This window comes from Xenopus tropicalis, chromosome 6 (genome assembly GCF_000004195.4).
Source record: "Xenopus tropicalis strain Nigerian chromosome 6, UCB_Xtro_10.0, whole genome shotgun sequence".
Lineage (NCBI taxonomy): Eukaryota > Metazoa > Chordata > Amphibia > Anura > Pipidae > Xenopus > Xenopus tropicalis.
This window is the reverse complement of record NC_030682.2, coordinates 146,135,009-146,149,688: the sequence shown is the minus strand read 5'-3', so window position 1 is coordinate 146,149,688 and position 14,680 is coordinate 146,135,009. Positions and strand designations below refer to the sequence as shown.

General features: G+C 45.2%; 1 protein-coding gene across 1 annotated transcript in view; it reads left to right on the top strand.

Annotated features, from left to right (window-relative positions):
• The window catches only part of kcnk9 (potassium channel, two pore domain subfamily K, member 9), a 76,558-nt gene extending 62,152 nt beyond the window's left edge, over nt 1-14,406 (top strand). Inside the window, exon 2 of the mRNA XM_004915035.4 lies at nt 13,046-14,406. Coding sequence (XP_004915092.1) covers nt 13,046-13,887 — 842 coding nt within the window. The 3' untranslated portion in view covers nt 13,888-14,406. The remainder of the gene's footprint in view (nt 1-13,045) is intronic.
• The last annotated feature ends 274 nt before the right edge of the window (nt 14,407-14,680 follow it).

Sequence of the window (14,680 nt, the reverse complement as noted above, 5' to 3'; positions counted from 1 at the left end):
TCTCCCCCAGCGAGTCAGGTCTGTCAGGCTGCTGCCTTGTGTTACAGTGTTTCAGGGGTCAGTCTCCCCCAGCGAGTCAGGTCTGTCAGGCTGCTGCCTTGTGTTACAGTGTTTCAGGGGTCAGTCTCCCCCAGCGAGTCGGGTCTGTCAGGCTGCTGCCTTGTGTTACAGTGTTTCAGGGGTCAGTCTCCCCCAGCGAGTCAGGTCTGTCAGGCTGCTCCTTGTGTTACATTGTTTCAGTCAGAGCCCCCAGGGCAGGGAATAGAAAGGGACAAACACTGCTTCTAATAACAATTATATATACAAAAACCATTGCAAATTTATAATGAATGTAAATTGCAAAATTGCTTAGAATTCTGTTTTCGAACTGTATGGAAAATATGAGAATGAGTGTAAGTTCCAAGGACCAGAAGCTGATGGCACTACATAACGGCGTCTCGCCGCGCCAATGGGATGCGTTGAGGTTTTCTCCGGCTCACACCGATACAAACAACACGTTTCACCACAAGTAATGATTGCGTCCGTATTGTGCGCTTTATCGTACTCTGCATCAGTGTGTATCGCGGCTGGTAAAAAATCCAATTACTGCGGCTTCAAAGGCGAAGCTTTAGCTGAAAGCTCCCGGCCGCGCCATTGTCCTGCGACGAGTTTATTTGCTGCCGCTTGTGATTCTAATAGACCCACACAAGAGCCCTTCACAGATAAGCTGCGCTGAATGGGAGGGTTTCAAAGCTCGCTCTAAATTGCGCTCACAAACTCCGCCACCGGTGAAAGTAGCATTATTATTCCCCTAATCCGACACAGATCCATTCGGCAAATAATAAAATATTATTCCGCGGCGGCGGCGGCGGCGAGTCTCCAGCGGCAGCAACGCAGGGAATGTGGCTCTGAGCCAATCAATGCACAATAAAAACAATTCCCAGGGATCTCACGCGGATCCGTAGGTTTTACAATGGGACAATAACCGCGGAACATCAATATTTAGATGGCAACGCGGTCGTGTTACTTGCGTCACGGTTATAACCGTCGTTCCTACAGCAAAGATTAAATATTAACCAATCAGGAGGGGAAAGTGAGATATTGCATTTGTAAATGACAAGTGGAACTGTGACATGTTTGGCTCTGTAACAAAGGTTTGAGAGTAATATAGGGATAATGTACCCCCTACTGTAAATGATAAGGATATTAGCAGTCACTGAGGGGTTCTGTGCCCCCCATATAAAGGCACAAGGCTGCAGGCTGAGTTATACAGGGAACTCTGAGTATCACTCATGTATTATAAGGGATAATGTACCCCCTACTGTAAATGATAAGGATATTAGCAGTCACTGAGGGGATCTGTGCCCATATAAAGGCATAAGGCTGCAGGCTGAGTTATACAGGGAACTCTGAGTATCACTCATGTATTATAAGGGATAATGTACCCCCTACTGTAAATGATAAGGATATTAGCAGTCACTGAGGGGTTCTGTGCCCATATAAAGGCACAAGGCTGCAGGCTGAGTTATACAGGGAACTCTGAGTATCACTCATGTATTATAAGAGATAATGTACCCCCTACTGTAAATGATAAGGATATTAGCAGTCACTGAGGGGTTCTGTGCCCATATAAAGGCACAAGGCTGCAGGCTGAGTTATACAGGGAACTCTGAGTATCACTCATGTATTATAAGGGATAATGTACCCCCTACTGTAAATGATAAGGATATTAGCAGTCACTGAGGGGTTCTGTGCCCCCCATATAAAGGCACAAGGCTGCAGGCTGAGTTATACAGGGAACTCTGAGTATCACTCATGTATTATAAGAGATAATGTACCCCCTACTGTAAATGATAAGGATATTAGCAGTCACTGAGGGGTTCTGTGCCCATATAAAGGCACAAGGCTGCAGGCTGAGTTATACAGGGAACTCTGAGTATCACTCATGTATTATAAGGGATAATGTACCCCCTACTGTAAATGATAAGGATATTAGCAGTCACTGAGGGGTTCTGTGCCCATATAAAGGCACAAGGCTGCAGGCTGAGTTATACAGGGAACTCTGAGTATCACTCATGTATTATAAGAGATAATGTACCCCCTACTGTAAATGATAAGGATATTAGCAGTCACTGAGGGGTTCTGTGCCCATATAAAGGCACAAGGCTGCAGGCTGAGTTATACAGGGAACTCTGAGTATCACTCATGTATTATAAGGGATAATGTACCCCCTACTGTAAATGATAAGGATATTAGCAGTCACTGAGGGGTTCTGTGTCCATATAAAGGCACAAGGCTGCAGGCTGAGTTATACAGGGAACTCTGAGTATCACTCATGTATTATAAGGGATAATGTACCCCCTACTGTAAATGATAAGGATATTAGCAGTCACTGAGGGGTTCTGTGCCCCCCATATAAAGGCACAAGGCTGCAGGCTGAGTTATACAGGGAACTACGAGTATCACTCATGTATTATAAGAGATAATGTACCCCCTACTGTAAATGATAAGGATATTAGCAGTCACTGAGGGGTTCTGTGCCCATATAAAGGCACAAGGCTGCAGGCTGAGTTATACAGGGAACTCTGAGTATCACTCATGTATTATAAGGGGTAATGTACCCCCTACTGTAAATGATAAGGATATTAGCAGTCACTGAGGGGTTCTGTGCCCCCCATATAAAGGCACACGGCTGCAGGCTGAGTTATACAGGGAACTCTGAGTATCACTCATGTATTATACGGGATAATGAACCCCCTACTGTAAATGATAAGGATATTAGCAGTCACTGAGGGGTTCTGTGCCCCCCATATAAAGGCACAAGGCTGCAGGCTGAGTTATACAGGGAACTCTGAGTATCACTCATGTATTATACGGGATAATGAACCCCCTACTGTAAATGATAAGGATATTAGCAGTCACTGAGGGGTTCTGTGCCCATATAAAGGCACAAGGCTGCAGGCTGAGTTATACAGGGAACTCTGAGTATCACTCATGTATTATAAGGGATAATGTACCCCCTACTGTAAATGATAAGGATATTAGCAGTCACTGAGGGGTTCTGTGCCCCCCATATAAAGGCACAAGGCTGCAGGCTGAGTTATACAGGGAACTCTGAGTATCACTCATGTATTATAAGGGATAATGTACCCCCTACTGTAAATGATAAGGATATTAGAAGTCAGTGACCATATAAAGGCACAAGGTGCCTATTTTCACTTATCTCACCCTACCCTTCCTTTATAAAAAGGTCAATTTGTTCAGAGCTCCCTACAAACAACACCACCCCCCTTATCTAAGCAGCAGCCTTTGAGTTGTTCATTATCAGGGGCTTATCAGTGGCCTGGTAATTAGTTTAATGAGCTCCTTTGTTCTAAGGGACAGGAAGTACTGGCAGTGAAACTGGCTTCATGTTCTTGTTTTGTGCCAGAAGGATCAGACACCATGGATACTTATTAATGAAAACAATAGGCAAAAAGTATGTTCAGCCTTATGTTCAAATGGGGTGTATCCTGTTGCTTTAAGTAACCCCGAAATGCACAGTTCACTTTGGCTTGTTTTTCACTGCAAAGACAGATTTACATGGAGAATGAGCAATAGCGGCATTAGTAGCAGTCACGTGACGGAATAAAGTTTGCAAGTGGTTGGCAGATATTGTCATTGTGTGATTCAGAGATAAGTCACTAATAATCTTAGTCAATCAGACTTGGCATAAATTAGAGCATTAATCACGTCTTGATGGTAAGTGTAGAGTTCTAGGTACCGATCCGCTCTTCTGCTGGCAGTACTAATGGCAATATTGGCCAATGGCCGCTGATTGGATTTGACTGAGCAGCATCCGTGAATGCTCAACCAATAGCCTGCTGGGCGCCTAAGTGCCTACTAATGGGCTCGTTATATGATGTGCTCCTTCACTAAGGGCAGAATCAGACATTCCGTGTGGGCCGGAGACGTTTGGATGAGACTGCATGTGGATTAGAGCGAATCTCTTAATCAATGAAGTGTTTGTGATGGTGGCGGTCCAACTCCAGTGGCACAAGCGTCAGTGTATGAATATTTATTTACCAAGGATTAGCAACTAAAAAATATCAAGATGGGGAAAAAAGTTTTAGAATTATCTTAAAGTTGTCTGTTTCTCCCAAACTATTGGGTGAGGTCCATATGGTTTCTACCATACATCACACTTCACCATCTAGAAGGTCAATAGTAGGGGTGAATCCTTCTTTTTGCCCAAATTGCTTCCTGGAAAGCCATGGCTGGTAGTCATAACCATAGATTTATTTCTGGATTGCAGAAATATTGGCCAGTTAAGTGGTTGGTTTGGCATTGGGTTGGATGGTTGAAGGTCTAGTTGCAAAGGTTGTCCAAGTCCCCTTGTTGACAAGTGTTGTATCTTCCTTAGCATATGTGTATCTACAGCAAAGCTGTATGGCTGCCCCCTGGGGAGGACTTGAAGCAGTGACATAGGGGCTCAGCCTGAAGGCCAGTTAGAATGAGAACTGCGGAGAATGGTCATTTGCTTTCCTAGATATGCCTAAAAGCCCAGATTGGAGGTCAATTGGTGTAATATTTGGCCATAAATATGTCGTTTCTGTCCTAGATATTCTGGAAATTATGACTGAATGCACGATAAACTAATATTTTCTATATCTGTACTAATTTCAATAGCTATGGGGAAGCCTGACCAAAGCTTAGTCCTTCATGGAGGTCCAGGGCCAAAGGTTGGACCTACAGGGGGTCCATCTGAATGCCAGTTAGCTTAAAGTTTGGGGAGAGAGCCTTTTCACTCTTCTAGATAAGTGTCAATTAGGGTGAAATTTGGGCAGCAAACTATTTTCCTTTATCTGTAATTTGGTAACGAGCAAAAGGCCACTTTGACCAAAGCTTGGATCTCCAAGGTGTGATCAAATAAGTCTGACATCTACTGGTGAGAAATGGTATGGCAGCATATGTTCTCTACCTACATAGAGTAACTAATTGCCCTAAACGTAATAGTTAATACGTCTACAATATATGACCAACAAGAGGTAACTCAGCCCCAAGTGATGGATCAACTGAACTATAAGTCGACGTGGCTTTGGCCAATATAAGATCATAGAGGCCTTTGTTCCCCTGATACAGAACCATCATTCCCAGTAATAATCCCATCATGACGGGGGCCAGCTCAGCAGTTTATTCGTGTACAAAGTTAGAAAGAATGGAACCACGCCAGATGAAATTGTCTATTAAAATATTGGCCAATTAAGCTAAAAGCATTTCAGGCTATTACTTTGCTCTCTCTGTCAATAATTTAAGAGTTCCAAATGTTTTTTTTTCTTATGTTTGATTGAGCGTCGTGTTCTACAGGGGGGGCGCTGGTATGGCAGAGTAAATAATACACTTTTATTATCATTCCACTAGAAGTTAATCAGCAATCCAGTTGATGATGTGTCCTGGGGGGAGGATAGTAAATCATTGGGCTCAGGGATGGGAACTGGAAAGCCTGAGCTTGAGATGAGTTGTTGACATTTTCCATCCCCAATTAAGTAATTAAGAGTGTATTATTGAATTAAAATCAAGTGCATTATGATGGAATGCATGGAATTGATTAGAATTCTGCCTGTACCACTTAGGGGCAGATTTAAATTCCATGGAGTTCTCCTGTTGATAACCTTCAGGCTATGAACATCTTAAGGTCCCCATACACGGGCCGATTCTGGCTGCCGATATGGGTCCCTTAGACTGATTCAACAGCTAATCGGCCCGTGTATGGGCACTAACGATGGGCCTGCCCGACCGATATCTGGCCTAAAATTGGCCAGATCTCGATCGGGCAGGTTAGAATATCTAGTCGGATCGGGGACCGCATCAACGAGCCAACTTTTCCTATGCCCATCGTTAGAATTGGATCATTTGGCCCCTGGGCCAGATGATCGAATTATCCTGGATTCTCCTGATATCGCCTATCCGTAGGTGGGGATATCGGGAGAAGATCCGCTCACTTGGCGACACCGCCAAACGAGTGGATCGGCTTGTGTATGGGGACCTTAAGACCCCCCAGTATCTCCTACTGGTCTGAGATTTGGAATCGCCCAAATGGGCCATCCCCCCAGAAATTAGATCAATCACCCCATTGACCATATGGAAAATATTCAACCATATTTCCCAGCTGATCAATCTGAATGGCATTGACACAAAACAATTTGCTCTGGATTAAACCGATTTGATTTAAGTAATTGTTTGTGGCTACTGTATCGAATCTGAATATGGCCCTTAGGGCTCCACTCTTTCTCTTGTCTTAAGGCGGCCATTGATGCCCAAAAAACAAGTTTTCAATGGTTATGTGTGCGCATGGTGGCAAGGGTTGGACTGGGCCACCGGGCCACCGGGAAAATTCCCAGTGGGCCCTGTTCCTAGTGAGCCCCGGTGGCCCAGACCTGACCTGGCCCTTGCCGGCGCCTCCTCTGCCCGACGTGTTAAATTTATGCGCGCTCGGGGAGGACGTCGGGTGGGGGACCCTGCAGGGGGGTTAGGGGGGCTCCTGGGGCGGGAGCCCCGGTGGGCCCTGCAACCCCCAGTCCGACCCTGATGGTGGCCACCCAATCACAGCCAATATCCATGTACTATAGATATGGGTTGGTTGAAGGATCTGGTTGGTTGTTGGGTTGGCCAATGCCTGTTAATCTATTACTCCAACAGCCAAATACATACCTTGTTTTATCTTGAAAACCACGGGCAAGGCTTAACCTATGGACAATCTAAATGATTACATTACATTACATAGTAAGTTAGGTTGAAAAAAGACGTACGTCCATCACATTTAACCATAATATATGACCAGCAGAGCAGAGCATGTAAACAGCCAGACAGACAATGGTTAATATAGCAATTACAGTTACTTTTTTGGGTCGAATTCCCCTTATCTACCAGGGTTATCAGCGAAGAGAGTCCATTGTTCCTTTTGCTCAGTTGTTTCTATTTACCATGGATTATCCACAATGCCAATTGCACGCTAAGAGTGGAAAGCTGTATATATGAAAAGCATTGGGAGAAAGAATGTTCCCAGTTATAGAAACGTTCCAAAGGTTCCGTGCGGGGAGTTTCCATTGAAACGCGTGGCTCTATAGAGGATCGTGGAAGGAAAATGCACAGAAATGAAGGAGGGTGACAAGAGAGCCATTTGCTGTGACAACAAAAAAGCCCACAATGTGCCGTAACTCTCACAATAAGTACAGGGTAATTAAAGGCAGCGGTGGGTGCCGTGTTGGAGAGATAAGTGGGGAAGATTATCTGGAAGTGTTAAAGCATAGAATCTACATAATGGAGTTAAACACCCGCACACACAACACTTACACTGAGCCGCCGTACAAGCAGGTAAATACACAAGCGCTAAGCCATGCATGTACGTAATCTCTGCGCAAATGCCCCTCCCCCTCCCATGGGATTCCACGGGCACCAGTAGGTGCTTTTGCAGTAAACCCAGTGCAAGTGCAAAGGGTACAATGGACTGAGCCTTAAAAATAGACCAAGTCCCCATAGAAACCCCAGGACACCGTTTCTTCAGACCCACCTTCACCCAAGAGCTAGCGTGGGCCCCTTTATCCCCCACCTCCCCGGCCAAATGGCACAAAGGAAGCAAAGGTCTTTAGGGTCCCTTTGGCGTAAGGCTAGGGGAACACTTTTACCGTTACCCCTCCTATCAGAAGACAATGGACCTCCGAAGAAGTCCCAAAAAACAATTGCGCCCACGTCAGGGCTGGTTTCAGAGGGAGAAGGAGCCTAATGGCCACACACCTCCTCCCTAGATCAGTGCAGGGCCCAAGGTATTGCACCCAAGGTAAAGCACCGCAGGTTCGCAAGGTCTGGGGTGCTGACAACTTAGGGTTAATAAGCAATGTGGCCCTTTGGCCAGAGGATCAAGCTGCCCTCTGCCTCACAGTGGATGGGGACTTCCATACCTTCCTTAATTAGGAGATATCCCACTGATACTACACTTGATCTTAGCCAAAAGGCCCAAACCTGCCTGTGGCTCCTCCTCTATTTATAGGCCCAAGCCCCGCCCCACCTATGATGTTACTGAGGGGGCAGGGCCAGGAGGATGTGCGCCTATAAATAGAGCTGGAAATGGGGCTTATTTAAGTCGTAGGCGGAGAGGAAGGCAGAAGACCACACAAGGAATGGTGCCCGATGTGACAATATGCAGTGCCAATAGCATCTTTGGTGCTTTTTTGGGGCTTGGGTACATTTTCAGGTGGCAGTTAAGTGCAGAATTTCTCTTTTACCCTCTCATATTATACATTTACATGTTGTTGAGTGTTGGCTCCCTATATGTAAAGCCACTGGTAATCTACCTACAGTGTCGGACTGGCCCACCAGGATACCAGGAAAACTCCCGGTGGGCCCAGGGTTAGTGGGCCCTCCTGCTCCTGACCATTTGGCCTACTTCATGGTCATTCCCTAATTCTGAATGGGAACAAAGAGGAGAAATAGATGGAAAGATAGAGAATATATGCTAGCATGTAAATAAAAGAAACTTGGAAAACTAAGTGGCTAAGTGAGGAAAGAAGGAAAAATAGTTTGGGGAGTGGGCCCTTGGTCTAAGTTTTGTGGTGGGCCTTTGGGGTCCCAGTCCAACACTGTTGCCCAACATCTCCACCTATCCCTGCTGTATGCATCTTGTTATACCTTCACCATCTTACCCTACAGTCTCTTCCCCCATAGTCTCCACCTTGCCTGACCTTCTCATTTATTGTCTCCACCTTGCCCTACTGTATTTATCGTGCTCTACAGTCACCATGTTTTCTTTATGTCCTACCATCTCCACCTTGCCCTACTGTACTTATCTTGCTCTACAGTCACCATGTTTTCTTTATGTCCTACCATCTCCACCTTGCCCTACTGTATTTATCGTGCTCTACAGTCACCATGTTTTCTTTATGTCCTACCATCTCCACCTTGCCCTACTGTACTTATCTTGCTCTACAGTCACCATGTTTTCTTTATGTCCTACCATCTCCACCTTGCCCTACTGTACTTATCTTGCTCTACAGTCACCATGTTTTCTTTATGTCCTACCATCTCCACCTTGCCCTACTGTACTTATCTTGCTCTACAGTCACCATGTTTTCTTTTTGTCCTACCATCTCCACCTTGCCCTACTGTACTTATCTTGCTCTACAGTCACCATGTTTTCTTTTTGTCCTACCATCTCCATCTTGCCCTACTGTACTTATCTTGCTCTACAGTCACCATGTTTTCTTTATGTCCTACCATCTCCATCTTGCCCTGCTGTACCCGCTATTCCCCTCTCTTTCTGCGCTTGGCACCAACATTCTGGGTGCATCTGAAGACAGCTTTGAGTGCTTTTGACTTGGTTATTTAGGAAACCTGACTGTTCCAGAATACATTTTGCCTTGTCAGTAATGGTGGCCTCGTCCTAGTAGATATTTGGCTGAACCTCTGCCCACACACAATGCATAATAAGGTGCCACCATGCACTGCTCTCACTATCGTGGCTCATTTTTCGTCTGCTGTGGGATTTCCTGGAGTCCATGTTGCTCTCTGTAAAGCAGTGATCCCCAACCAGTGGCTCAGGGCAACATGTTGCTCCCCAACCCCTTGGGTGTTGCTCTCAGTGCCCCCAAACCAGGGAGTTATTTTTGAATTCCTGACTTGGGGGCAAGTTTTGGTTGAATAAAAACAAGATTCCCTACCAAATAAAGCCCCTGTAAGCTGATAGGGTGCATAGAGGCCCCTAATGGCCAATCACAGCCCTTATTTGGCTCCTCCATGAACTTTTATGGTGCTTGTGTTGCTCCCCAAGTCTTTTTACATTTGACTGTGGCTCCCGAGTAAGAAAGGTTGGGGATCCCTGCTGTAAAGCAATTGCCCGGTTCCTATGGCAAGGCAATAAAGTCAAAATCGGCCAAACTGCCCAACTGAATATTGCCAGATCCAGGAGGGATCTCACTTTAACTTTCCCTTTGAACAAAACAGTACTCGAGCCAAGAATGTAAATCCATTTTTTCTCTGTTTTCTCCCAACAATAAATTGAAGCCTTTTTGTGGTTGGAAATGTATCAAACCTTAACGTAGGAGCATCTGTTTTAATTAGCATGTGACTAATAAATGTCAGAAAGAAAGGGGGAAAAAAACCCTGAACAGAAAGATTAACCCTGCGTGGCTGTGGAACAGGAGAAATATAATGTCATTTTTAACCAGACAAGAGAAAACTGCCAGACGTTGGTCTCGGTGCTTATGGCCAATAGAGCTTGGCAGTGATTGGATTAAATGCTGCGCTCTGATGATGCGTCACCACAGGGCCCAATCCCAATGCTGCCTGCCTGGAACCAATGGCTTTTTGAATAAAACAGAAAGGTCATTGGCTCCCGGCCCCGAGGCTCACAGGAGTCATGAATTTATTTACGAACAACAAACACTGCATTTAAAGGGGCAGTATCGCCTATTTTTCTAACCCAACCCACAGATTATTGCTATTTCTTTATAGATTCTGCAGGCTACCACTAGATGGAGCATACACCGAGAATGAACAGCAGAGAAACATTTCTGCTAATAAACCTGGATAACAACATTGCTGCAAAGTTCTAGGTGTCATTAATAATGTCTTTCCACTCCCATAATTCAACGGGGCCTGTCATCGTAGCAAATAATTCCAAATTGTTTTGTGTTGTGTTTGACAAGCAAAATACATTTTACTTGCACTATATAAATGATTTAACTCTTGTGTCCTTCAATCTTGGGATTCATAATCCCAGGCGCCATTTTGTAGACACTGTTATTAAGTTGTAAATCCAAGAAATGTAGAACAGAATGGGTTTGCTAAGATGGGAGTAGTAGAACCAGACTGCACCGAGCTCTTAACCTCAACCCAACTGAACCCCGACTGTGAGCCTGATCCCCAACATCACTGCCCAACCTCACTAATGCTCTTGTGGCTGAATGGGAGCAACTCCCAGCAACACTGTTCCAACATCTAGTGGGAACCTTCCCAGAAGGGTAGGGGCAGTTATAGCAGCAAAGGGAGGGGCAACTTCCTATTAGTTTAGCACAGATAGGTGCCCCAGTACTTCTGGCCATTAGACATCCTGAAATTTCCTTTTATATGAGAGAAATGCCTCCTTTGCCTAGTTTAATAGCAACATTTGTTTCCCACAAGCAGAAGCATTAGCCTGTAACCTTCAGAGACAAAAAAGACTGTTTAGCATTTATTTTGCTATTCTTTTCATTACCCACCACAGAGTATATTATACCCACCGTGATACTTCAGCGATAATAGCTATTAAAAAAAAAAATTATAGTGAGCCCACACATTGCTACAAGCATATAAATGTCAGTCATATTTATTTTTATTGCATCTGTGGTTTTTTTTTTAGTTCTTCATGGAATTTGCTGAAAATTACTGCTATTGTATTATGCCCTGGCAAATAACATCACATTTGGATGAAGTTAATTCTACACATGAAGCCTTTAACTGTATTGAGAAATATCTGTCTCCTAGGCATCCAGTGCAGATGTTTTCAGATATTGGTGTACAAGCCATTAGTAAAAATATAGTAACAGTCACCCCATAACAAGGTTACAGATATATAGAAACATTGGGGTTACAGTCACCCCGCTATAGTTCCAGGGGTACCCAGGGCACAAATAAGCACTCACCCCAAATCCCCCCCTAACTGGCCTTCAGGCTGGGCCCCCTTAGCCCATAACAAGGTTACAGATATATAGAAACATTGGGGTAACAGTCACCCCGCTATAGTTCCAGGGGTACCCAGGGCACAAATAAGCACTCACCCCAAATCCCCCCCTAACTGGCCTTCAGGCTGGGCCCCCTTAGCCCATAACAAGGTTACAGATATATAGAAACATTGGGGTAACAGTCACCCTGCTATAGTTCCAGGGGTACCCAGGGCACAAATAAGCACTCACCCCAAATCCCCCCCTAACTGGCCTTCAGGCTGGGCCCCCTTAGCCCATAACAAGGTTACAGATATATAGAAACATTGGGGTAACAGTCACCCTGCTATAGTTCCAGGGGTACCCAGGGCACAAATAAGCACTCACCCCTAATCCCCCCTAACTGGCCTTCAGGCTGGGCCCCCTTAGCCCATAACAAGGTTACAGATATATAGAAACATTGGGGTAACAGTCACCCCGCTATAGTTCCAGGGGTACCCAGGGCACAAATAAGCACTCACCCCAATCCCCCCTAACTGGCCTTCAGGCTGGGCCCCCTTAGCCCATAACAAGGTTACAGATATATAGAAACATTGGGGTAACAGTCACCCCGCTATAGTTCCAGGGGTACCCAGGGCACAAATAAGCACTCACCCCAAATCCCCCCCTAACTGGCCTTCAGGCTGGGCCCCCTTAGCCCATAACAAGGTTACAGATATATAGAAACATTGGGGTAACAGTCACCCTGCTATAGTTCCAGGGGTACCCAGGGCACAAATAAGCACTCACCCCAAATCCCCCCCTAACTGGCCTTCAGGCTGGGCCCCCTTAGCCCATAACAAGGTTACAGATATATAGATACATTGGGGTAACAGTCACCCTGCTATAGTTCCAGGGGTACCCAGGGCACAAATATCCACTCACCCCAAATCCCCCCCTAACTGGCCTTCAGGCTGGGCCCCCTTAGCCCATAACAAGGTTACAGATATATAGAAACATTGGGGTAACAGTCACCCTGCTATAGTTCCAGGGGTACCCAGGGCACAAATAAGCACTCACCCCAAATCCCCCCCTAACTGGCCTTCAGGCTGGGCCCCCTTAGCCCATAACAAGGTTACAGATATATAGATACATTGGGGTAACAGTCACCCTGCTATAGTTCCAGGGGTACCCAGGGCACAAATAAGCACTCACCCCAAATCCCCCCCTAACTGGCCTTCAGGCTGGGCCCCCTTAGCCCATAACAAGGTTACACATATATAGATACATTGGGGTAACAGTCACCCTGCTACCCCAGTGCTAAGTCCTGTCTACTCTTGATCTGGAGGAAATTAAATGCTGCAATCCTATAAAAGAATATGTAATAATGTGTTTTATTTCTATTATACCATCAGGGTACGGACACGCAGCTCCAGGAACTGATGCGGGAAAGGCCTTCTGCATGTTCTACGCCGTCCTTGGAATCCCACTCACTCTTGTCATGTTCCAGAGCCTGGGAGAGCGGATGAACACCTTTGTCAAGTACCTCCTGAAGCGAATCAAGAAATGTTGCGGGATGCGCAGTACGGACGTCTCCATGGAGAACATGGTCACCGTTGGCTTCTTCTCCTGCATGGGCACTCTTTGCATCGGAGCCGCCGCCTTCTCCCACTACGAAGACTGGAGTTTCTTTCAGTCCTATTATTACTGTTTTATAACTTTAACGACGATAGGTTTCGGAGACTACGTGGCTCTGCAAAAAAACAGGGCCCTTCAGAAGAAGCCTCTCTACGTGGCTTTTAGCTTTATGTACATTTTAGTAGGCCTGACAGTTATTGGGGCGTTTCTAAACTTAGTCGTTCTCAGGTTCCTGACTATGAACAGTGAGGATGAAAGGAGGGACGCGGAGGAGCGGGCGTCCTTGGCAGGAAACCGTAACAGCATGATCATCCACATCCAGGAGGACACACAACATGGCCGCCAACGGTACAAGGCCGAAGTGACGGACCTTCAGTCCGTTTGTTCTTGCATGTGTTATAGATCTCACGAGTACACCAGCAGGGTGGTGTCCCACCAAAACTCCTTCAGCTCCAAGCTGAATCCTCAGTACTTTCACTCGATATCCTACAAGATTGAAGAAATCTCACCAAGCACATTAAAAAACAGTCTCTTCCCGTCCCCCGTGAGCTCAGTGTCTCCTGGGTTGCATAGCTTTACAGACAAACACAGGTTAATGAAAAGGCGCAAATCAATTTAGGGTCTGGGTATTTTTGAGAAGATCACCCGTCTCACTCTCTCTTAGACCTTCTCATTTTTTCTGAAATGAGACACAGAGAGAGGGGAGCGAAAGAACGGAAAACGAGAAACGCGCCTGCCTTCCTCGAGACTCATTAGTGAGCATGAAGCATGGATTCTTCTAACTTCTCCAGCAAACTATGCCTTACATAAACCCCCTGAAAGTATTTCAGAGGATTTCCTAGATAATGAATACGGAATGGGTACCAAATCCAAAGCCTTTGTGTGTCGCTTGCACTTCTGACCTTAGAACCTTTTTGAATTACTAAAAAATAACAAAAAAACATCTAAAAAAAAAAAAAAAAAGAGCAGGTCACGGGTATGAGTATGAGTGTTTGTGCAATCCCAACTCAGTTGTAACAAATTCAAACCTCGAGGGGCACATTTACTAAGCAATTTTGAGATCAATTCGGAATTTTTTCTTCTAGATCATTTCGAGAATTGGAGTTTTTCAAAAAGTTTATTTTTTTCTCAAAAAAAATAAAATAAAATCGGTAGGTTTGATCTGTCGAGTACAGGTATGGGACTCATTATCCTGAATGCTCGGGACCTGGGGTTTTCCGGATAAGGGATCTTTCCGTAATTTGGATCTCCTACCTAAAGATTGCTAAAAACATTAAACAGTAATTAAACCCAATAGGGCTGTTCTGCCCCAATAAGGGGTAATTATATCTTAGTTGGGATCAAGTACAGGTACTGTTTTATTATTACAGAGAAAAGGGAATCATTTAACCATTAAATAAACCCAATAGGGC